The sequence below is a fragment of the Magnusiomyces paraingens genome (genome assembly GCF_902498895.1).
Source record: "Magnusiomyces paraingens strain CBS 517.90 genome assembly, contig: contig1, whole genome shotgun sequence".
Lineage (NCBI taxonomy): Eukaryota > Fungi > Ascomycota > Dipodascomycetes > Dipodascales > Dipodascaceae > Magnusiomyces > Magnusiomyces paraingens.
Genome location: NW_022474067.1, coordinates 150,430 through 173,237, shown reverse-complemented (window position 1 = coordinate 173,237; position 22,808 = coordinate 150,430). Strand labels below are relative to the sequence as shown.

General features: G+C 33.9%; 5 protein-coding genes across 5 annotated transcripts; 2 read left to right on the top strand and 3 right to left on the bottom strand.

The window, feature by feature from the left end:
* Window positions 1–799: 799 nt before the first annotated feature.
* Window positions 800–5,843, bottom strand: SAPINGB_P000062 (uncharacterized protein; the record flags this gene model as incomplete). The annotated part of the gene is made up of 2 exons (XM_031994787.1): window positions 800–1,193; window positions 1,249–5,843. 2 exons carry the CDS (start codon window positions 5,841–5,843, stop codon window positions 800–802), a joined length of 4,989 nt encoding a protein of 1,662 aa, XP_031850678.1.
* A 1,057-nt stretch (window positions 5,844–6,900) lies between these two features.
* SAPINGB_P000061 (uncharacterized protein) lies at window positions 6,901–7,808 on the bottom strand (the record flags this gene model as incomplete). Its single annotated transcript, XM_031994786.1, has 4 exons — window positions 6,901–7,310; window positions 7,430–7,475; window positions 7,565–7,577; window positions 7,795–7,808. 4 exons carry the CDS (start codon window positions 7,806–7,808, stop codon window positions 6,901–6,903), a joined length of 483 nt encoding a protein of 160 aa, XP_031850677.1.
* Window positions 7,809–10,687: 2,879 nt separating this feature from the next.
* SAPINGB_P000060 (uncharacterized protein) lies at window positions 10,688–12,278 on the top strand (the record flags this gene model as incomplete). Its single annotated transcript, XM_031994785.1, has 2 exons — window positions 10,688–10,757; window positions 10,903–12,278. 2 exons carry the CDS (start codon window positions 10,688–10,690, stop codon window positions 12,276–12,278), a joined length of 1,446 nt encoding a protein of 481 aa, XP_031850676.1.
* Window positions 12,279–15,210: 2,932 nt separating this feature from the next.
* On the top strand, window positions 15,211–16,747 carry SAPINGB_P000059 (uncharacterized protein; the record flags this gene model as incomplete). Its single annotated transcript, XM_031994784.1, has 2 exons — window positions 15,211–15,260; window positions 15,784–16,747. The coding sequence occupies 2 exons, from the start codon at window positions 15,211–15,213 to the stop codon at window positions 16,745–16,747; spliced, it is 1,014 nt and encodes a 337-aa protein (XP_031850675.1).
* A 2,385-nt stretch (window positions 16,748–19,132) lies between these two features.
* SAPINGB_P000058 (uncharacterized protein) lies at window positions 19,133–22,147 on the bottom strand (the record flags this gene model as incomplete). The annotated part of the gene is made up of 1 exon (XM_031994783.1): window positions 19,133–22,147. One exon carries the CDS (start codon window positions 22,145–22,147, stop codon window positions 19,133–19,135), a length of 3,015 nt encoding a protein of 1,004 aa, XP_031850674.1.
* Between the last annotated feature and the right edge of the window lie 661 nt (window positions 22,148–22,808).

Sequence of the window (22,808 nt, the reverse complement as noted above, 5' to 3'; positions counted from 1 at the left end):
AAAAAAAGAAAAAAAAAAGACCTGCTCGGAGAAACGAAATGGAAGTTTTTTGTTTATACTCCGCAATTTCATGCATTCTCGGTGTTGTAAGGTCCGATGCCCGGGTAAGTGGTTTTAATTGAAATATTTTTGCTATTTCTTGCTTCATTTAAAAATTTAAAAATTTAGAAATTTAGAAATTTAGAAATTTAGAAATTTAGAAATTTAGAAATTATAAAAAAAACATTAAAATGATAATATTCCACTGACTAGTCTCCGAAGGAAAAAAAAAATGAAAATCAAACATCTCAAGGTGGAGGTTATTATATATATATATATATATATATCAAATTGATTATCTTTTTTAATTTTGGTTCAATCATTATTTCATTTTCTTAGAATATATCCATTCTCATCAATCAGTCAATGAAATTAGACTAGGTAAACTATTTATGTCCTAACAAACGGCCCATAGAAATAAGCCTAATAATAACGACTTTTAACTTACCCTTAATTCACTACATATCATAGTCCGTTGATCAGTCCTCTGAGTAGTACTTTATCATGGAATAATTTTAAGCTTTCGATCCAAAATACCTGCCCAATTAGCAAACACCAAACTTTTCATATCCAAAAAAAAGAGCTTTCATATTGACAGTCAATGTCTGAAATTTAACTCCATAATGGAATTACGTAAAACCATCAATCATGATCGATATTAATCATAAAGTCTATTCAATTAATTCACAAATTTAATCTTTTTTTTTTTGTTTTTGTTTTTTTTGAATTGACTATTGAAAAAAAAAAAAAAAAAAAAAATTTAACGCTCCACAATAGCACACTCCAAGCTCTCAATCACTGAAACAACATCCAAAATGGCCGCTTTATTTTTCAATTCCATTGAAATATTTTCCGCAAGAATCTCTGCAAGATATTCAATTTCTTCTTTATTTTCTTCTGCAAATTCAGAATCAAGAATAGATCCCATGGGTCCAATTTTCAAAAACTTTTCTCGTTCATGAGCCAAAAACTTAGGAATTGGCCGTCTTTGAGCCAGGATTTCGTACACAAAGTGGCGAGCAAACTTGACCATGGTATCATGTGAATAACACTTGAAACGTTCTTGGGAGCTTTGAGAAAGAAAATTTTCAATTGTCCTGCCAGCAAATAAAATGCAAAAATCGTTATCCTGGCGTTGGAGTCCTTCTTTGCTTCTAAAAAACAATTAGCAAGGTTTAAAAAAAAAAAAAAAAAAATATTAATACTTACACTTCCTGCAATGTTCTGCAAAACATGGACAAGTAAAGCATTTTGGTTGGATTAGATTCGTGACAAAAAATCTTTAACGAGCCATCCGTGGTACCCATAAGTGATATTGATTCAGGCTGCGAAAAAACTTGGTCCCATGAGGCGGTCGAAGGCGGGAAGCTTTGTGGCATATTGTGATGAAGAAGCTTCAGGTAATAAGCCGGAGCCCAATTGCATCTTGTGATTGACGTTGGCGGAGTGCCTGTGGGGATAGCATATGTGCGTTGTTTGAGATCATACGTTATTTGGCCATTCAACCGTACGTGGAACCGACTTCGGTCGCGATTCTCTATAAAGCTAGTGTCCTCGATACGGGCCACAACAAGAAGTGAGTCTGAAGTCCCGTATGCAACCTCTTGGGGTGACAAAACAGTAATGCATGTGAGCGCACGTGTGGACTCGGTCACATCAAACATCCGTTGTTTCTTTAGACGCTCATTTGCATCCTGGTCCACATAATCTTCAAGAACAATGACGTTCCGCTCTAAAAAAGTGCGATTAGTCGGACCCAGGGTCGAACCTTGATGTGACAAAAAGGGTCCGGTAACCATGTCGCCAACCGCAAGGTTCCATTCTCTTGGATAGAAGGAAAAATCAATAGGTCCCTTAGTATCCATGTCTACTACAATTGTGGACGTCGACTCAATTAGGTCATGATTCAATATTTCTTTCCCTAACATTTCAATGACAGTGTGAGGCGATAAGAGTTCAGAAACAGATATCAAATTAACAGGGAACCGGCGCAGCAACCCTTCATGTGCAATAATCAAGTTCCCATCAAAAAACTTGACGCTATTGATAGCACCACGAGGGAACTCCATCGTCTTAGCCCGAATGAGTTTGTCTTGGTAAAAGTAAAATGGTGCAGCATAAGCTATGTCTTGGGGGGGTTTTTCCAAATTAGAATAAGTCACAAAAATGGAAAAGTAGTCGGCATAGCGACAATCATAATTACCAAACCCCCAATATCCATTCGTCAAAACATTGATGTAAAACACTTCAAGGCTAGTGCTGATTCCTGTGCCGATTTTAGTCCGTGCAACCTCTTCCATGGTTGAGACGTAATAAATAACCATGTTGACATGGGGTTCGACTGTAAATCGGCCGTCAACTCCCTGCTCTAAATTCTCAGTCATTAATGCCACCAAATAAAGAGAACATGGCGAAATCTTAATGTGCGTAACAACCCCATTTTTTGTGGGACGATGCTCTGAAATCTTGCATCCAACCCAGCGAGTACTGTCCTTGCTCACAAAAACAAGTTCATTATCCATTGTTATAGCCGGAACACGCCAGTCACTCATCACTATGTTGGATCTCGTAGAGTAATCCATATAGGGTTTAGGAGAAACTAAAGAAACAATTCTTTTATCGGAAATAAGTCTAGGTTTGTTGTTATTATCAAGTGTTGGCTGGATGCTTGGGGCTGATATCTTGTTAATCTCAATGTCAAGGTGGAGAGGAATGTACTTCAATTTAAAAAGGGCTTTGTGAAAATCAAGATCTAGAATTGAATCTGAATCTGAATCTGAATCCGAAAGAGTATCAGAAGGCTTCTTAAAGTTGCTATTAGAATTAAAATCTGAATTGCTGTCAGAGTCACTGTCAGAGTCGCTGTCAGAGTCGCTGTCAGAATGATTTATATTTTCCGAGCGAAGAGGGAAGAGGGGTATTGATCCATCTCTAAGCTTGGAGAATTCTAAATTGATTGGTTGTTTTCTATCAGGCTCGTCATGATTGTTGGGCCCAAAAACAAGCATAAACAAGTCATTTCCACGTTTGACAAACGGTAGTCCGCGTCCATCAAGAGGAGGGATAAGAGTAACTATGCCTTCGCCAAGTTTAAGTCTAAAAGCTTCATTGTACATGACAGCAGGAGTACGTTTGTCTTTGAAATGAAGAATGGTAGCATATATTTTACCATGTGTGTTAGATTCGAAAACCATAGGTACTTTTGTTGGCTCAGCTTGGCCCTGATATGGAAGTTCTGCCAGGCAAAAGCAACCGCTCGAGATAGTAAGCGAGTTCATTGACATCATAAAAGTTTTTGTAGCATCAATAATTTCATATCTAGCATCGGACTTTATTTTTAATGATCCAAAAAATTGTTCTTTCGATTCAGCTTTTTTTCCTTCACAATTTCTAAAATTGTGCTTTCCCTTGCCCTTTTTCTTTTTTTTAGATTCTCCCTCGTCCTTTGTTTCAACAAGAGTGAAAAATAACGTTGGATTAGAGTTATCTTCCAGATGTTTATAGCCATAAACGATCCATCGGTCGTAAATCTGAAGATATAAACCGTCAGGGGAAAAAATGGATGTATATGAGTACTTGTGTTCAATGGGCCCAAAGTCTGCAGGAATTTGGAAAAGTTCAAGTGTTTGTTTCTTAGTAATTGTTGCAAAAAACCCATCTTTGCTATGTACATCAACAGCTGCTAAAGAGGCCTCGTTTTCAAACATTTCTTCAAAATAGATTTTACCTTGGGGGAAGCCGGCCAGCCGGACTCTTTGGTTTGTGATTTGAATGATAAGTGAATTAGAGGTAGTTCCAAAGCCATTGGTATAAATTCCTAGAGTAAGTGTAGGTTCATCTAAAATAAGATCTGGATTCAAGGAAGAAGAGTTTGAGACTAAGAAAAGCGCTGATTTAGTATTGCTTGATACTAAGACATCGCCGTTATTGTTAAGAGGGAAAAGTTTGTATTCGTTATCACCAAACCCGAAAATTTTATCAAGATTAATCTTATCAGTAGGTGCGATGGTTTTGGTAAAGAGTCCTGGAGTAAACTTTTTAATACGCGAAAACCCACTTTTCCCCATTGCAGCAAAAAACATGTCGTGCGTTGGAGATCTACACCAGAAACTATATTTATAATTCCCGTATTTGCAGAAATTTGGGTTTGCAGCAATGCTGGAAATTGGCCCAGTATTTTCGAATAGTTGGATAACAGTTATGAGAGGCTGTGGCTTTGATTTGTTGCGAGGGTCGTTGGATCGTGTTTTTTGTTTCTTGTTTGGAGATCGAGAACTGATGGAAAAAAGCATGGAATCGTCGACTTTGCTTCCTGCAAAAATGAGACCAGGCTCAAGGCATGTTAAAGAATGCGAAGGAGAGACCATTCCCAGATAAAGAATGTCCATTTTAAGATCAATAGTTTGCTTAGGATTTGTTTCGTGTAGTTGTTGATAAGCTATTAGCATGTAAAGACGGCCATCCATGTCGCATAATAGTGTACGGTCCTTGTCAATTGAGGTATAACCGATTATAGGTTTCTGAAGGGCCACATTTTGGTTAGCCAAGAAAAGAGAAAGAGCTATTTTATTTTTCCTTTTAGATTTTGCCACTTCTAGCAAGGGGAATAAAGAAATATTGAAAAATTCATTAGTTTTGTCTTTTTCTGCCTTTTCTGCCTTTTCTGCCTTTTCTGCTTTTTCCTGTTCAGTGAAATTGATATTTTCTTTCTTTGACTTTCTTTTATAAGGAACCTTCTTAGAGTCAAGCTTATCCATGTCGTGGGACGTTAATTTGTTGACAAATGTGTGGAAGGCTGGGTCTGTTGGAGGGTTTCGGAACAGCATGACATTATGTGGAGAGATGACGAAAAAGCCGCCAAAATCGCCAGGATTGGGTAAGATTTGATGTTGGAAGGGGATAGGAATGGTATAAGTTTCTGTTAGTTTGGTAACAGCTAGTTTTGTTTCCAGAGCTGTTTTTGATGTACAGGAAATGGTCAGAATGTCAATTGCTGTAGTTTCATAGTTTGGACTGCTGAGAACAGCCAGTTGTGAAGAGCCGCAATTTGAAAGAAAAATGAGAGCTTGAATGTGTGGGATGGTTGGATTAACAATGCATGATGTTGAAATAAAAAAATTTGAAGAAGTGGATTGTTCATCATTGCCAAAAATTCGATTTTCTGGTCGTGTGGGAGAGTTTTTTAGATTAAAGAGAGGCTTATCAAAGTTGAGCTCATAAAAATGAATTTCATTGACGTTTAAGGAAATGGCTAAGAGTCTCCCAGAAGGATCAATTGTCACAACAGGATTTTGATCAAGCAATATAGATTTTTTAAATGAATTTAATGAATATTCTGGGGTAAATGAAATGAAATAAAAGTTGGGTATAATGTCCTGGAGTTGCTGTAATGAATATTCGTCTGGGAAGCCATATGGATTCAGATTTAAGACACGGACATCTGATGAAGCAAAAACCAAAATGATCCAATTGGGTTGGTCAGTGATTTCTGGTGGAGAAGAGAAGAGAGCTATAAGAGGGTATTTATAAGGTAGATCAATAGATGCAATTAGAGTAAGTTCTTTTGAAGATGGTTTTGTTTGATCTTGATTTTGGTCTTGGTTTTGGTCTTGGTCATTGTTGAGATTGTAAATCTGGAGAGAGTGTGGGAGACCTACAACCAAATGTTTTCTATTGGGGAAGATAATATTATCGTAAATGGATCCGACTGTTTGAGAAGATTTTATGAGAGGATGAGAAATTGCACCATATGGAGCATGCAAGGGAGTGCAAAAATCATTGTGGGATTTTTTAAAAGGTCCCATTATAGAATAGGGAGCGGGGAAGAATCAAGTACTGCTAAGAAGGGGTTTGTGTGTGGCGGTGGAAACTATGATGATATATATATTTTTTTTTGTAAGGAGAGAGAGCATTGTGATTTTCTGGGGTCAAAAGAAAAAAAAAAATAGTTACATTATTTTTCTTTTTGTGTAATGTCATAAAATCTGACTAGATTTCAGGGCAGAGGGTTATTTTTTTTTTTTTTTTTTTTTGTGCTGCTTATAAGGTTTACTGTGGAGATGCTGAAAAAAAAAAAAAGGCAACAAAAGCAGCACACAGACAGGCACAGAGACAGGCACAAAGGCAGGCAGACAGACAGGCAGACAGGCAGCACAGAAGCAGCACAAGCAGCACAAGCAGCACAAGCAGCAACAACAACAACAACAACAACAACAGCACAAACAGCACAAACAGCAAGGCGGCTGTGGCCGTGGCGGCAACTACGGGAAACAGAGAAGAAAGCCAGCCACGCACCAAAAACAGCACAGAGTGAAATCACCACCACCAAAAAAAATTAAAAAAAATTAAAAAAAAATTAAAGGCAGGTTGCACAATAGTGGCTTTAAGAAAAGAAAAAAAAAAAAAAAAAAAATACTTGATATTTTGTCTACGCGGGACCAAATTAAATAGAAATAAATCTCGAGACTTTATAAGAATATTTTGACATCAGATTTAAAAAAAAAAATAATAATAATAATAATAATAATAATAAATTATCAAGTCAATTAAGAGTTATATATATATGAGTACAATGATGAGTAGAAGAAGAAGAATAAAGGGGGGGTGGAGGGAAAAAAAAATGCGTTGATGTCAGAAAAAAAAAAAAAATGGCGAATAGTCCAAATTTAAAAGAGTCAAAAAAATAATGAAAAATATGTAATAGGTAGATTAAGACATTATGTTAATGAGGTATTATGGATAAGATGATGTTGGATAGATAGATGGATGAGTTGAAATGGTATGGTATAGTTGGGAGGAGATTGTTGATGAACTTGTCATTATTTTTTTTTTCTTTTTTTTAAAAAAAAATAAGACGCTGATTTAGCAGACAACGTCCTGAGTGGCTCTAGAGTTAAGCAAAAGAGCAACAATGAGACCGTAAAGACCCAAGACTTCGGCGAAAATGAGAATAAGAATCATACCGACGAAAAGACGGGGTTGTTGAGCAGTACCACGGACACCAGCATCACCGACAATACCAATAGCGAAACCGGCAGCAAGACCAGCAAGACCGACCGAGAGACCAGCACCGAGCTGGATGAAGCCAGTGTAGAGAGCTTGTTGTTGTTTCAGGGAATCAGAGACAAGGACAGAAACGACGAGACCGTAAATGGCAATGATACCAGCCATAATGACGGGGACGATATTCTTAACGAGAAGGTCGGGTCTAATGACGGTGGTAACCATGATACCGACACCGGACTTGGCAGTACCGTAAGAAGCGCCAAAGCCTAGAGAAAGAGAAAAGCAAATAATGGATTAGTATTGAAATTTTTCAAAAAAAAAAAAAAATTGAAGAAAAAAAGTAGATTGAAGTTTGCTGCTAATTGGTGAGATTGTGGTTACATACATGTGAAGACAATAGCGGCAGTGCAGCCGAGGGCACCAAAGAAGGGCTAATTTACAGGTTAGAAATAAGAATGAGTTACAAATGCTGGAGATGAAAAGTGATGGTGGTGAATTGAACAAGTGATTATTGACTTACAGCGTAGACGGGGCTATTATCAAAGAAAAAAAAAGGGTTAGTAAGAATATAAAAAGAATTGAAATTTTCAAGAGATAGTGATAATTAATAATGAGATAATCTTGAGAAATATATATATAAAAATAGATATATCGCGTCGTAAAAAAAAAAAAAAAAAAAAAAAGGTCTCTCTTTTTATTTTGAAATTTTTCAATAAAGATATCGCGAAAAATTGATAAAAAAAAACTTACCAGAGATCAGACATTGCGAATGAAATTAAGGTAGTAGTGTATGAGCGATGCGGGCTATTTAGATGCTCCTAGAAGGAAATCTTATAAAGGATTGGTGGTGGTGGTGGTGGTGGTGGTGGTGGAAATGATGGTGGTTAAGTTTTTGTGAGGTAAAAAAAAAGAGAGAGAGAAAAGAGAGGAGGAGAGGAAGAGAAAAAAAAAAAAAAAAAAAAAAAAAAAAAGGGAGAAAGAAAAAAAAAAAATGCGTTTTGGTGGTTGGCGGTTTTTCGCTTTTCTGTTATTGTTATTGTTGTGTGTGTGTGTGTAAGTAGTAAGGTGCAGTATGTTATTAGAAATTTCTAAGAGGGTTTTTGGTTTGTGGTGGTGGTGGTGTTTATATAGGAATTTGCTATGCAGCCAAAAAAGCAGCATAGCAGCATAGCAGCACCCAGGCAGACAGCCAGCCAAAACAACCAAAACAGCCAAAAAAAAAAAAAAAAAAAAAATTAAAAATAATAAATAAAAATAACAACTAGACAGAGCATTAAACTGGCATGAAAAAAATATAAATAACAATAAGAATTACAGCATTAGTAGTAGTAGTAGTAGTAGTAGTAGTAGTAGTAGTAGTAGTAGTAGTAGTAGTAGTAGTAGTAGTAGTAGTAGTAGTAGCATAGAAAGATTTACTTTAGAGGTGTGGCAGCATTAGCTGAATGAACATTTAGACAAAATGATATATACAATATGCTTGTCAATTCAATGCTGAAGAAAAAAAATTGTATATACTTTTTTTAAAAACATGAATTGACCTTGTACTGCTGATGGACGTGAATTGCAAATAAAATTGACTTAAGTTATTATAGAAGTATCTACTATAGTTTCTCTTTATTTCATTTCATTTTGTTTTTCATGCGAATACTATTAAGATCAATTGTACAAGAGCTTGGAGATAAAGTAAGCATTAAGATAACGAAAATGAAAATAAAATTGAAATTGAAATTGAAAAATAAAACAAGTTTTTTTATATATATAATTGATGGAATTTTACAGTATTTTATGCTACAATTGAACAAGCTCATATTTTATTTCCTTTTTTATTTTTTTTTTTAAAAAAAAAAAATAAAATAAAAAGAGGAGAAAGAGAGAAATAAAGAAAAAAAAAAAAAAGGAAAATTGCATTAATTGAGCGGAAACCTGTTGCATATAAAAATTATGGAGGGGGAAGAAGAGAAATATATGCGCCAACTGAGTTGCAACAACTTGTATTACGCATTGAGTGCAGATTTTTTTGTATTGTTGCTTAAATGTGTGCTGCTGCTGCTGCTGCTGCTGCTGCTGCCGCCGCCGCCTTTTTTTTTATGTTGTGAGTATGTTTACGCCTCACACATAGCTTTTGCTTTATAATCGACCGGGTAAATGTCAATGTGACACGTACTTGACTCTTTTAACTTGTTATTTTTTTGAGGGTTGTTACATTTTTATTACAATTTAGATCTATGTTATACATATTTTTTTTTTTTCATTATTCTCCGATTATTGCCATAGCAACTTTTTTTTGTTATAGAGATATATATATATAATCTTATGAGTGCTAAATTACAAGTATATATATATATATATATATATAAATATTCATATAAAGTCCTTGTTTGATTTGAGACGTTCACAGCCACATAGTGAAGCCACTAGGCGCGGGCTTCTCCTGTGATTTGCCCGATAACCGAACTTTTGTCTTTCTTTAATAATTTTTTTTTTTTTTTTTTTCAACATTAACATCATCGTCATTGAAAAATGGATCAGATAATATTGTATTAAAATATATATATATATTTACTAGTAATATAAGCCTTATTATTATTTCTAAAAAAAAAAAACGGGTTATTAATAATTATGAAAAAATATATATATATTCCATCGGCTATTCTTCTCTTTTAATTTAAAGTCCACGACGCATCAAAATACCAAATGGCGGGACCTGCAGCATTTGCAACAACCAACATTTAACAAAAAAAAAAAAAAAAAAAAAAAATTCCATTCCAATCAAAATAAAAAAAAAAAATGAAAAATTGAAATAAACCAACAAAAGGAGAAAGAAAATAAAGAAAATGTCCTTTTTTTTTTTTCTGCAATGACGTCGTTATTTGTCCCAGTCTTGTCTTGTCTTTTATTTCTATCTTCAAATAGAAATCTTATTATTAATCTAAATAAATTAATAAATTAATAAATTAATAAATTAATAAATTAATAAATTAATAAATTAATAAATTAATAAATTAATAAATTAATAAATTAATAAATTAATAAATTAATAAATTAATGAATAGATTAATGAATAAATAAATTAATCAATTAATAGATTAATAGATTAATAAATAAATACATAAAAAAAAACTACTAGCTTAACTGATTGACTTATAAACTACTTAGCTGGCTACTCTAGATGTCTAAATGAACAATCATCCTTATTATCAGTATTTTCTAACCTGATTTTAATAGAAAGAAAAAAAAAAAATAAAAAAAAGAAGATCTATAATATAAATATATAAATCGTGTTATTGTCATTAAAAATTGACATGTAGCTGTCTATATATATATATCCATCAATAGTATGGCATGGTTTTTTTCAATATAAAAAGTTCCTACCACATATATTTTTATTTATTTATTTAAAAGACTTCTCTCTCTCTCTCTCTCTCTCTCTCTCTCTCTCTCCCCTCGATCCTTCTTTCCCCTTAGTATTTTTATATATAAAAAAAAAAACCCCCCCCCCCCCCCTTTCTTAATATATATCTTCTACCTACCTACCTACCTACCTACCTACCTACCTACCTACCTTCCTTCCTACATACATACCTACATACTATACTTTCATTCATTTCCTTCCATCAATATATACCCTCCAAACTCTACAACCATGGCCTCTACTACTGAAGTTCCTTACAAAAAAATTGAAAAGATCTGCTGCATTGGCGCTGGCTACGTCGGTATGTACCATTCTTAAAAAAAAAAAAAGCTTCAATTGTTTCTATATATATATATATACATCACTTTGGAAATAAACTACTTGTTTAAGTTATTAACTCAAAAAAAAAAAAATACTAACAAACTTCCCATTTCTTCTCGTTACAGGTGGTCCAACATGCGCTGTTATTGCTTACAAGTCCCCTCACATCAAGGTCACCATTGTTGATCTGAACCAAGCCCGTATCGATGCCTGGAACTCCGACGACCTGCCCATCTACGAGCCCGGACTCGATGAGATTGTCAAGGCCTCACGCGGCCGTAACCTTTTTTTTTCTACTGACGTGGAATCAGCCATCAACGAGGCAGACCTTATTTTTGTTTCCGTCAACACTCCTACCAAAAAGTCCGGCATGGGCAAGGGCTTTGCCGCTGACTTGGGTTATGTCGAATCTGCAACTCGCTCTATCGCCAACTTGGCCACGTCGTCTAAAATCGTTGTGGAAAAAAGTACCGTCCCCTGCCGCACCGCACAAAGCATGCGCCGCATCCTCGACGCTAATGGCAAACCTGGCGTCAAGTTTGACCTCCTTTCCAACCCAGAGTTTCTCGCCGAAGGTACTGCCATTAAGGACCTTCTTAACCCTGATCGTGTCTTGATTGGTTCTCTCGACACCCCCAGCGGCCGCTCTGCTGCTTCTTCGCTTGTCGATGTGTATGCTAACTGGGTCAACCGCAAGCAAATCATTACCACTAACCTTTGGTCTTCAGAGCTCTCTAAGCTCGTTGCCAATGCCCTCCTGGCCCAGCGTATTTCCTCCATCAATGCCATTTCTGCTATTTGCGAGGCCACTGGTGCCGATGTTGATGAGGTTGCCTATGCATGTGGTCTTGACACCCGTATTGGACCTAAGTTTCTCAAGGCCTCAGTCGGATTCGGTGGCTCGTGTTTCCAAAAGGATATTTTGAATCTTGTTTACTTGTCCGAATCACTTCATCTGCCTGAGGTTGCTACCTACTGGAAGCAAGTTGTCGATATGAATGAGTACCAAAAGTCTCGTTTCACTAAGCGCATCATTTCTTCGCTCTTCAACACACTTTCAGGCAAGCGTATTGCTCTGTTTGGATTTGCGTTCAAGAAGGATACTGGCGATACTCGTGAGTCTGCATCAATTTCCCTGTGCCAATACTTTAGACAGGAGCGTGCCACCGTGGCTTTGTATGACCCCAAGGTTGAGGAGACTCAGATCTGGCTTGACTTGACGGAGACTGCTCCCCAGGATAACCTTGAAACAATCAAGAAACAGGTCATTATTGCAGCTGATCCTTATGAGGCTGCCAAGAATGCAGATGCAATTGTTGTGGCCACTGAATGGGACATGTTCAAGGACACCAATCTTGACTACGAGAAGTTGTACTCGTTGATGAACAAGCCTGCATTTATTTTTGATGGTAGACTTATTCTTGACCGACCCAAGCTTGAGAAGATTGGATTCAAGGTTGAAGTTATTGGCAAGGCTTCTCATGACATTGGCTACGAGTAAGGTAAAGGGAAGAGATGTTGATATTTTTCTTTTCTTTTCTTTTTAAAACAAAGAGGAGGATGACAGGAAAGGGACTATAATATATTTTTGGTTATTAGAGAAGAATGAAAGATTTTAAAAGCTTTGTATTTTTAGAATAATAAATTTGAAAAAAAAAAAAAAAAAAAAAAAAAAAAATTACCACCAGTGTGAATTGTCTTTAGAACGGTGTAAGTGTATGAGCTGGAGGGGGAAGTTTTTTTTTTTTTTTTTTTTTTTAAGATCAAATATAATCAAATACCGAAAACTTTAAATAAAAAAATAAAAAATGAGGCGGATTTTCCATTTATTGGAGAAACAAATTCGGAAGAATAAGTATATATTAGTTAAAAAAAAAAAAAAAAAAAAAAAAAGAAACCTTTAAGGTTAAATGGGGGAGAAAAAAAATTGTCGGATAATTCCATGTCATGTAGGTCTCAGTTACCTCTAGTGTAAGAATTATTTGTTTATTTATTGAATTTGAAAAAAGTAAAAGCTTTTATTTTTTTAATTGAAAAAAAAAAAAAAAAAACCAAATCAATAAAAGAGAAAAAAAAAATAATGAGAGCTGTGGGATTCGAACCCACGTATCCGGAGATACCAGAGGATTTCAGTACAAGTAAACTGTACTTAGAAACAATTGAAATTTCCTTTGTTTCTAAGGCCAGCCGCTCGTTAATTTTAAGTGTTTTTCACCTAAATCTGGCGCCTTAGACCACTCGGCCAAACTCCCTTGAACTGTGGACCAATTTTGTTTTAAGGTCGTTTGTAGGAATTACAGCAAAATGTATAAAAATTCCAGGGTCCTGGTCTGGCGGAGGGGAGGGGGATAACCCTTGAATAAAAACAAACAAACAAACAGAGGGGAGGGGGAAAAAAAAAAACAAACTTTTGAATGGAAATAATTATTAGAATTTTATATCATTAGGTATCCGAAACTTATAGATTGAAACAGTAACCCTTATTGAAATGGTATTACCTAAAAGGCAGCAAACCATCAAAGTTAGGCAATTAGAAGGATATCAAAGATATAGATTGTTATATACATCTATAACTTATGAATGAAAAAAAAAAAAAAAAAAAAAAAAAAAAAAAAACTAAATTAAATTATTTAAAATGATTATTAGAAAAATAAAATAAAATAACAAGTAAAAGTAATAATTGAAATTGATAAGAAAGTTACTAAAATGTATGGGGAGAAAAAAAAAAAAAAAAAAAAAAAAAAAAAGGAAAAGATAAAGTTTAGTGAACTAATAGTGTAAGAGTAAATATGAAACTGAATAGCAGTAAAATTGATACTGAGATGCGGTTCAGGTGGAGTCATAAAAAATGGAGAGCCTAGTATTTATGTTTCTGTAGCAACGATGACTACTATATATATATATATATATATATATATATAAAAAGTGGCTTGTTATGGCTTGTTATGACCTAAAAAAGAAAAAAAGACGTCACCACCACCACCACCCATTTTTTTTTTTTTTTGTTTGTTTTGTTTTGTTTGTTTGTTTATTTTTAAAAAAATAAAGGCGGGGCGCGGCAGTGGTTATGAAGCCTTACAAAAGTGTGTGGCACCCAAGAAATTTATATATAAATATATAAAAAATACATACAAATATAAATAAACTTAAAAAGAAGAGAGTATGATTGATTATCGAATGAAATAATACTTATATATATATATATATATATAAACGCCATTAAAGAAAGTTAAAATAAAATAAAATGAAGAAGAAAATGAAAAAAAAAAGGTAGAAGAGAAGAATGATAGTGTAGACATATATATATATATATATATGGTTAAAGAGACCTGTTTTTTTTTATTATTAAAAAAAGAATTAAGAATTAAAGAAAAAGGGTCACAAGCTAAGAAAACCGAAACGTTATTAATGCTTGCTTTGTTAAATGCTGCAACCAAAAAAAAAAAAAAAAAAAAAAAAAAAAATCAACATTTGCACTATTTAAAAGAAAAAGAAAAAGAAACGTAATCTAATCATAATTTATAGTGTATGATGGTTGATGGTTAAGTAACAGAGTATTTATGAAAAATAAGAGAGTCAATTGCGATTATCAGCAATAGCAAGCAAAAAAAAAGTAAAAGTAAAAGTAAAAGTAAAAGTAAAAGTAAAAGTAAAAGTAAAAGTAAAAGTAAAAGTAAAAGTAAAAGAAGAAGAAGACTGAGAAGAAGTTTAAAGAAATACACATTAAGCTTAAGATATATACCATGAATTGGTTGCTACTGAGAAGTCATTTTAAAGTTATTAAAATTATAGGATTGGAAATAGACAATATAGAATTGAAATGAGTTTAGAAGAAAAGAAGTAGAAAAATAAATAAATAAATAAATAAATAAATAGTCACAATTTCTTAAATAATGTTAATAGAAAGAAAGATTTTGAACAATAAAGCAAAGTTGGTGGACCAAAAAAAAATAAAAAAATAAATAAATAAAAAATAAGTGGGGAGAGGAGATCACAAGAGGGAAAAGGAAATTTATATATATATATATATATTAAATGAAGAAATGAAATGGACATTTAAAGACAAAAAAAAAAAAAAAGCAAAGTAAAGTAAAGTAAATAAATTTTTTATTAGAAAAGAAATCACAAATAAATTCGAGTTTCCACAGAGAAAGATTTTTTTTTTATTTCTTTTTTGGTGGAAACTTTTTATATTTATTTATTTTAGTATAAATAAATAAAACACGCCGTTCTTTTTACAAAAAAATTTTTTTTTTATTTTTTAATTTTTTTTTATTTTTTAATTTTATAAATTCTTTCTTTCTTTCTTTCTTTCTTCTTGACATCCCACCCACAAATACAAAACACCAATAAAAAAAAACAACAACAAAGTCCAACAGAAACTTCTTTTAAATATATATATATATATTTTTATTATATTATATATATAAATAATGGCAGGAAGACCTATTCTTAACTCGATTGCCACGCTTTTTCTTGCTGGGTATGTGTATTTTTTTTTTCTTTTTTTCTTTCTCCATTCCATTCTTTAATTGCTCTTTTTTTTTTTTTTTTTTTTTTTTTGGGAGGACTTTTAAAAATTCAAAACAACTTTTACTAACAATTGTATATCTTTTCTTAATAATAATAATCATTGGACTTTCAAATGTCTATTTTATTTCATCTTTTAAATGAATCTTTTTTCCATCGGTTAGAAATTTGCCTTCAGAGATCTTTTACTTTCTTTCTTTCTTCTTCTTCTTCTTCTTCTTCTTGGAATTCCCCCACGAGGCTGTGCAAAATACCCAAGTCTTAGTACCTTCTTGTTTCCTTTTTATTTTTATTTTTTATATTTTTTAATATATATGAATCACCACGCCATACCATTCAGTACTAAAGATACTCACGCGCAATTTCTTAATCATGGACTCTTTATTCATCTATAGATTGAAAAAAGATTCACATTTGAAATTCATTTGATTATTATTATTATTATTATTATCTTGATTTTTTTTTTTTTTTTTTAGCTCCGCAGTCCTCCTCTTCTTTATTCTCCTTTCAGGTGTTAAAGATTCAAGCCCACTAAACAAGTTCTTCTTTATCGAATTCGAAACAACAAATATACAATCTTCCGAACCAGGCGTATGGATTCCTAACCCCGTCCGCTGGACTCCCTACAACTATTGTGCCGTCGATAGCAATGGCCACAATACCAATTGCACCAAGACTTCAGCTGCTTTTGCCTTCACCCCTCAGGATGCTTTTAAAACTACAGATGGTATTCCCTCTGCATTTATCAATAACCGTGATACTTATTACTATCTCTCGCGTATCCCCTTTGGCTTTTATCTTGCAGTCCTCTTTTTTGTCATTGTCTCGCTTTTTTTTACAGTTATTGGCTGCTGCTCGCGTCTTGGATCTGCCATTGCCTCAGCTTTCACCTTTTTTGCACTACTCTTTGGCATGACTTCTTCAGCCCTTTACACTGCTGTTTTTGTTTTGGGTCGCAACAAGTTTCACGATACTGGCGTCGAGGCTCGTCTGGGTGTCAAACTCATGGCATTTATGTGGACTCTTTCAGCTCTTCTTTTGTTTTCATTTATTATTCTTACTATTACTTGCTGCTCTGGTGGTAGCAGTAGCAGCGGCCGTCGTCGCCGTCAATCATCTTCTGCAGGTGCACCCAAGCGCGGCGGGTTCTTTTCGCGCAAACAAAACCCAGAGCTTGCTGGAGTTTCTACAGTTCCCCAGCCCGGTGTTGAGCATGGAGTTGTTGGAGATGATGGTTCCAAGAAGCCTGGGTTTTTCTTTTTCAAGCGTAATAGCTCAGCTGCACCTGGCGTTGACCCACTCTCACCAAATCCTCCAAAGAATTATGAATCTTCGTTTGAACGTACCGTTGACCGACCTGCTAATAATCACCCCATGTCGGCAGGATTTTTCAAGATTAACAAGCGTAAGGATGAAGATTCTCTCTATGCTGAGAATTAATTTGGTTAGTTTACGATGATGATGATGATGATGATGATGATTTTCTTTCTTTTTCTTTTTAATTTAAATTTTTTTATTTATTTTTTTGAGATATTTAATCTTTTATTTAATGTATATTTTCTCTTTTCTTTTAAAAAAAAAAAAAAAAAAAAAGCAAGCAAACTAATAATTTAATAATAATAACTTTTAATATATATAAAAAAATAATATTTAATAATAATCTAATGTGAAATCATTTTGTTTAATTCAATTAGAAATGTATAAAACAAGCATTTTCATTCAAATGGTTTAGAAATTAGAAATTCAAGGCGTGGGGAGAGAAGGAAAGAAATAATAAAATGTTACAGTTACAATTTGTTCTTGTAACTTCTTTTTCCCCTCGTCAAAAAAAAAAATAAAATAAAATAAAATCTACACTGTGTAATTGTTTATCTTATTTATTTATTTATTTATTTTTTTTTTATTTTTTTTTTTATTTTTTTATTTTTATTTTTTTTGCTCGGCACGCAGCAATCAATCAATCAATCAATCAATCAATCAATCAATCAATCAATCAATCAATTAAAACAAACAATTTCATACCATTTTGGTTACTTTAGGATACGTGATTATCAATGACCTTAAAATGAATTTTTTTTTTTTTTTTAAAAAAATGGCAACTTTATTAACAGAATTTTTTCGGTTAAGTTTTTATTTTGCAAGGTTGTTTGATATTGTTGTTTGATGATGATGATGATGTTATTGCCATCTCTTCTTTATTCATTTATCTTCTAAATGTATATATATCTAAGTATCTACGGATTCTATAATGTTAGCCAAAAAAAATCAAAATCAAAATCAAAATCAAAATCAAAATCAAAATCAAAAAAAAAAAAGAAACCTCTTTTCTGTTCACTTCCTCAGGATTCTCTAATATTGTCGTGTGACGTTTTGGCAGGTGTATATTTTATATATATGTGTAGACAATAGTGGGAAACATATTTAATTTTTTTTAATAAATATAATTAAATATAATTAAATATAATTAAAATAATTAAAATAATTATAATTAAAAAAAAAATAAAAGGGGAAGTGGAACGATACCATATGTCTTGGACCTTAAGACCTTGGAATCTTTAGTGAGAACAAGTTACAAAGCACAAGTCTTTGAATTCACAAATGTTATTTTATTAAAAATCTTCAATAATCAAATGTCTTGGGATTCTTAACCAAAAAGATGTATAATTAAATTCTCTTATAGGCCAAGACATTGGTTTTAGACTTTAATAATCAATCCTAATAGGAATTTTTAAGACTTTTTTTTTTTTTTTTTTTTTTTTTTTTTTTTTGTGGATATTCGCCTTTGTAGCTCATTCAACCAAGTTAAAAAAAAAAAAAAAAAACTGGGTAGTCAATATTTCGTTCTCTCTCTCACTCTCACACATATACACACACCTTTACACTAATTTTCTGGGCAAGGTAAATAAAGGTTTTTTATTTTTTATTTTTTATTTTTTATTTTTCTTTATTTTTCTTTTTTTCTTTTGCTACTCCATTAATTTATAAAATGCTATCACCAACATGGACCTGTTTTTACCTAAGTAAATCCTCCCCACTATCTCCCTTTTTCCATTATATTCTTCTTATACATATCATTGTAGATCTTTCTTTCAATTTATCCTGTTTTTTTTTATTGTAGTATTCTTTTTTTTGTTTTTTTGTTTTTTTGTTATAATCCTATAACTTAAGTTATATTTAAAAAAAGAAAATTTGTTCTTTCTTCTCTGTAAAACTCCCTAATAATCTCCTGACTTTATTTTTAGATAGAATTCTACATTTTTTTTTTAATCTTTGCTCAGTGAAATAAAAAAAAAAAAGAGCATTTAATTTTTCTTTAAATACACTTATTTCATTATTATAATTATAACTATTATTATTATTATGATTATTATTATATTATTATTACAAATACTTTTGGTTCAAGATATATTACTACTCCATTGCATGTTTCTCATTAAAAGAAAAAAAAAATCTCATCTCTTTTGTCATTACAACAAGGTTATCATCATCATAGATAATGGGTACAAATTTATATATAGAATATATTAAAGAGAGAGAAATATAGTAATCAAAAATAGTATATAAATGTACCACAACAAGGGTCATTAGAAAAAAAAATAAAATAAAAAGACGTAACAAATAAAGTGAATCAAAAAAAAAAAAAATTATAGAGTACACATCACACAAAAAAAAGTAGCCAATAATTTCCAAAGTGTTTGTTTTTTCCCACTTCTTCTTTTTTTTCTTCTTCTTTCTTTTCTTAACCAAAAAAAAAAAAAAAAAAAAAAAAAGAAAAAAAATATATATTTTTTTCAGAAAACTTCCAAACACTTACTTAATATCCAATTAACGAGAGCGCGATTGAACTTGCTGTGGTTGCTGGGATCCTTTGTTAGAATATGCACCAGACGCACCATTGCTAGAAACACTAGCTCCTCCTGCACCTCCAGTGGCTACTCCATTACTATTATTGCCACCAACAGAAGTAGCAGAAGAAGAAGAAGAAGAAGACGATGATGCTACTGCTACTGCTACTCCTGCTGCAGATGTTGAAGGTCCTGAACCAGTGACTCCAGAAGATGATCCTCCTCCTTGTTGACCATTCGCACCTGTGCCCACTGCTGCTGAATTGCCATTACTGGGCGGTGACCGTACCCCCAAGGGGTTCTTGCTAAATGATAACCGGATACCCCCCTTGACACTATTGGACAAGATGTGTCCATACAGTTCCTCAAGTGCACGGGTTGCCAGACTCACATCGTCAAATTCAACAAAACACATGGGCCCATTTGCCTTGGTCCGGAAACACAACCGCTTGTAACCCCGTCGAGTTGAAAAGAGCGTTTTAAGCTCTTCCTCATTGGTGTCAGGCGGAAGATTCCCCACATAAAGTGTATTGCATGGAGGATTCTGATCAGCTGGATTGGCAGCTGGAAGTACACGACTGCCTGTTTGCATAATGTGAATGGCATTGGCACCTCCAGGAGTTCCAGGAGCAAATGGAACAACAACAACCTTGGGGCCTTCTGCAAGAGGGCTTCCAGAGCCACCATTGCTCTTACCATTATTGTTACTGCTGTTGTTACTGGTAACATTTGATGAGCTAGCAGCACTGGGTCCACTAGGAACATTGCCAGTACCCCCTGAGTTTAAAGATAAGCTTTGAAATGATGAGCGAATATTAGAGCTATTATTGCGACCCTTTTTGCCATTAGTTGTATTGTTACTATTGGCCCCAGAAACAGAAATAACATCGCCATTCCAGACTCCGGATGATGATCCATTGCCATTTAAAACGCGGTTATTTCCATGCTTGTTATTGCTTGGGTTAGATACATTAGTGGTGCTGCCGTTGTTACTACTATTTCCATTGGTTGCAGTTGCAGTGCTACCAGAAGCTTTGCTTGAAATCTGGGACTTGCTCTTAGTGGGAGAAGAAGCCGTCTGAGAAGGCTTAGTAATGGCTGTACTAGTAGAAGGAGGAGAAGATGATGATGACGAGGATGAAGATGAAGATGAAGATGAAGAAGATGCCTGTTGAGATTGTTGTTGGGGCTGTTGCTTAAGTTGTTGTTGTTGTTGTTGTTGTTGTTGTACTTGAGAAGACGTCGAATTTGAAGAAGAAGAAGAAGAAGAAGAAGTTTGTGCTGAAGGTTGTTTTGGTACAATAGCCTGTTGTTGCTGAGGAGGCGATGATGGGGCTTGATGTTTATACCCTATAGGGGATGACATTTGATTTCCCAAGGAACCTTGTGAGAACCAGCCCACATCCTTGACAATATCATTATACTCCTCATCCTCGCGGCCTTGAGATTCCAACAAAAGAGACTTGCCAGACATGCGTGGAATATTATACTCTTCGGCTTGCAAGGGGAACATACCGCGAGGGGATGCAGGAGGAGGAGGAAAGCCGGTACCGCCAATTACAGATGCATCAAACATGTCACTATAGCTAGGAGGAATGTCTAATGGTGCAGAAAGAGGTGCATGTTGTTGTTGTTGTTGTTGCTGGTTTCCTGTGAAAACAAATCTAGAAACTGGTTTATACTGATTTGAAATCATTGAATTATCTTGTTGAGAAAGTTGTTGTTGTTGCTGTTGCTGTTGCTGCTGCTGTTGCTGTTGAACAAAAGCATTCATACCAGTAAGAGATGATTCAGTAATTCTATTTTTATGAAGCAAATCAATTTTAAGAGCAAAATGTGGCGAAGGAAGAGAGTTAGGACGCATAAAGATTTCCTTTGGAGTGAATAGATGCAAGTTGCGGGCAAGAGTAGTCAAGGCCTTAGATGCAGCAGAAACGGTTTTGAAATAAGCAAATCCAACGATAGATGCAGGAAGTCCATCGTCAGCAATAGTAGAGGTTTTCTTGAGCTCTGAGCCAAGAAAATCATCAGCAAACGTAAACATGACTTCAAATTCACGCTCGTGAATGTCTCTAGGAAGATTTAAAACCCGTAAACACGGGTATGCAGAGCCCAAATCCTGTTGGGCCTGATGTTGTTGTTGTTGCTGCTGCTGCTGCTGCTGCTGCTGCTGCTGCTGCTGCTGCTGCTGGGTATGCTGATCCGATATCATTGTATAATAAGATGGTGGCTGGGAAACAGACATATGCATAGATGTTGGAGAAGTCTTGAGTGTTGATGGAGCATAAGATGCAGAAGAAGAATTATTTTGAATAACAGCCTGAGAATATTGGGCTGGAATAAAAGGCTGGAATCCAGAAGCAGATGGGAAAAATGAAGATGAAGAAGACATTGTAGATGCAGAGTTGGATGCAGAAGAAGAGTTTGGTTTAGTAGCAATATTTGTGGTGGATGCAGAAGAATGAGGGCCACCTTGAGAAATGATACTGCTGTGAGTTATTGTGCTGTTTGAAGGTGGCGAAGAAGAGGATGAAGAAGAGGAGGATGATAGAGAAGAAGAAGAAGATGCTGAAGAAGAAGGTGAAGAGGATGATGGTAAGGATATCGAAGCAGCTGTGTTAAGACCAGGGATTTTAAGGTTTTTATTTGGTTGGTGAGGTGGCGAAGTGGCGATTGAGATTGCAGCTAGGCTTTGGCTAAAGGCAGATCCAATAGGGCCTGTAGGGATGGCTTGTTGTTGAGAAGAAGAAACTGGATTTCCTGTGATGCTATTGTTTGTATTACCGGAGATCGGGTTATAGGACACTGAGGGTCCTTGGAAAGCAGATGTAGTAGTGAGATAATGTTGTTGTTGTTGTTGTTGCTGTTGTTGCTGTTGTTGTAGATGATGCTGCAGCTGATAATGATTTTGCATTTGAGCAGACTGTAGCGGGAACGGTGGAGAGTTTGACGACCGGAAACTTATTGGAGGGTTGTAAGATTGTGACTTAAGCATGAGGAAAGTCAAAGAAGAGTTTGAATGGATTGATTAAGCAATTACGCGTTTGATTTAAATGAGATTTTTTTTATGAGAATCAAGAGTGAGGCTGGATAAACGCGTTTTTCAAAAACAAAAAAAAAAATTTTTTAGAAGGGTTGTTGTTGTTGTTGATAAAATAGAAAGAAAATATTTTTCAACAGATGAGAATCACACGGAAGAAAAGAAATAGGATGGTTGCAAAAATTAAATAAAAATTAATAAAAACCAATCAGTAGTAGGTAAATATGATTAATGAAATGAAATAGGCACGCGTCTTTGATTAATTTTAAATGGAATCAGAGATGGTGATGATTGATGAAAAGATTTTGAAGGTTATTATTGTTGGTAAAAGTGGTGGTGGTGGTTAAATGCTAAGAATTCAAAAAATAAAATAAAATAAAAATAAAAAATTTTGGTGGTTCGTGAAGTTTTTTTTTTTTAAAAAAAATAGACACAAAGGGGGGGGTAGAGTAGGAGGAGAAAAGTTTTGTAGGAAGAACAATAAAAATAAAAATAAAAAAAAAAAAATTTTATTTTATTTTTATTTATATTATAAAAACAAGAGAGAGTCTAAAAAAAATAAAAAGTTGAATGGTGACTTTTAAAAAAAAAAAAATAAAATAAAAAAAAAATAAAG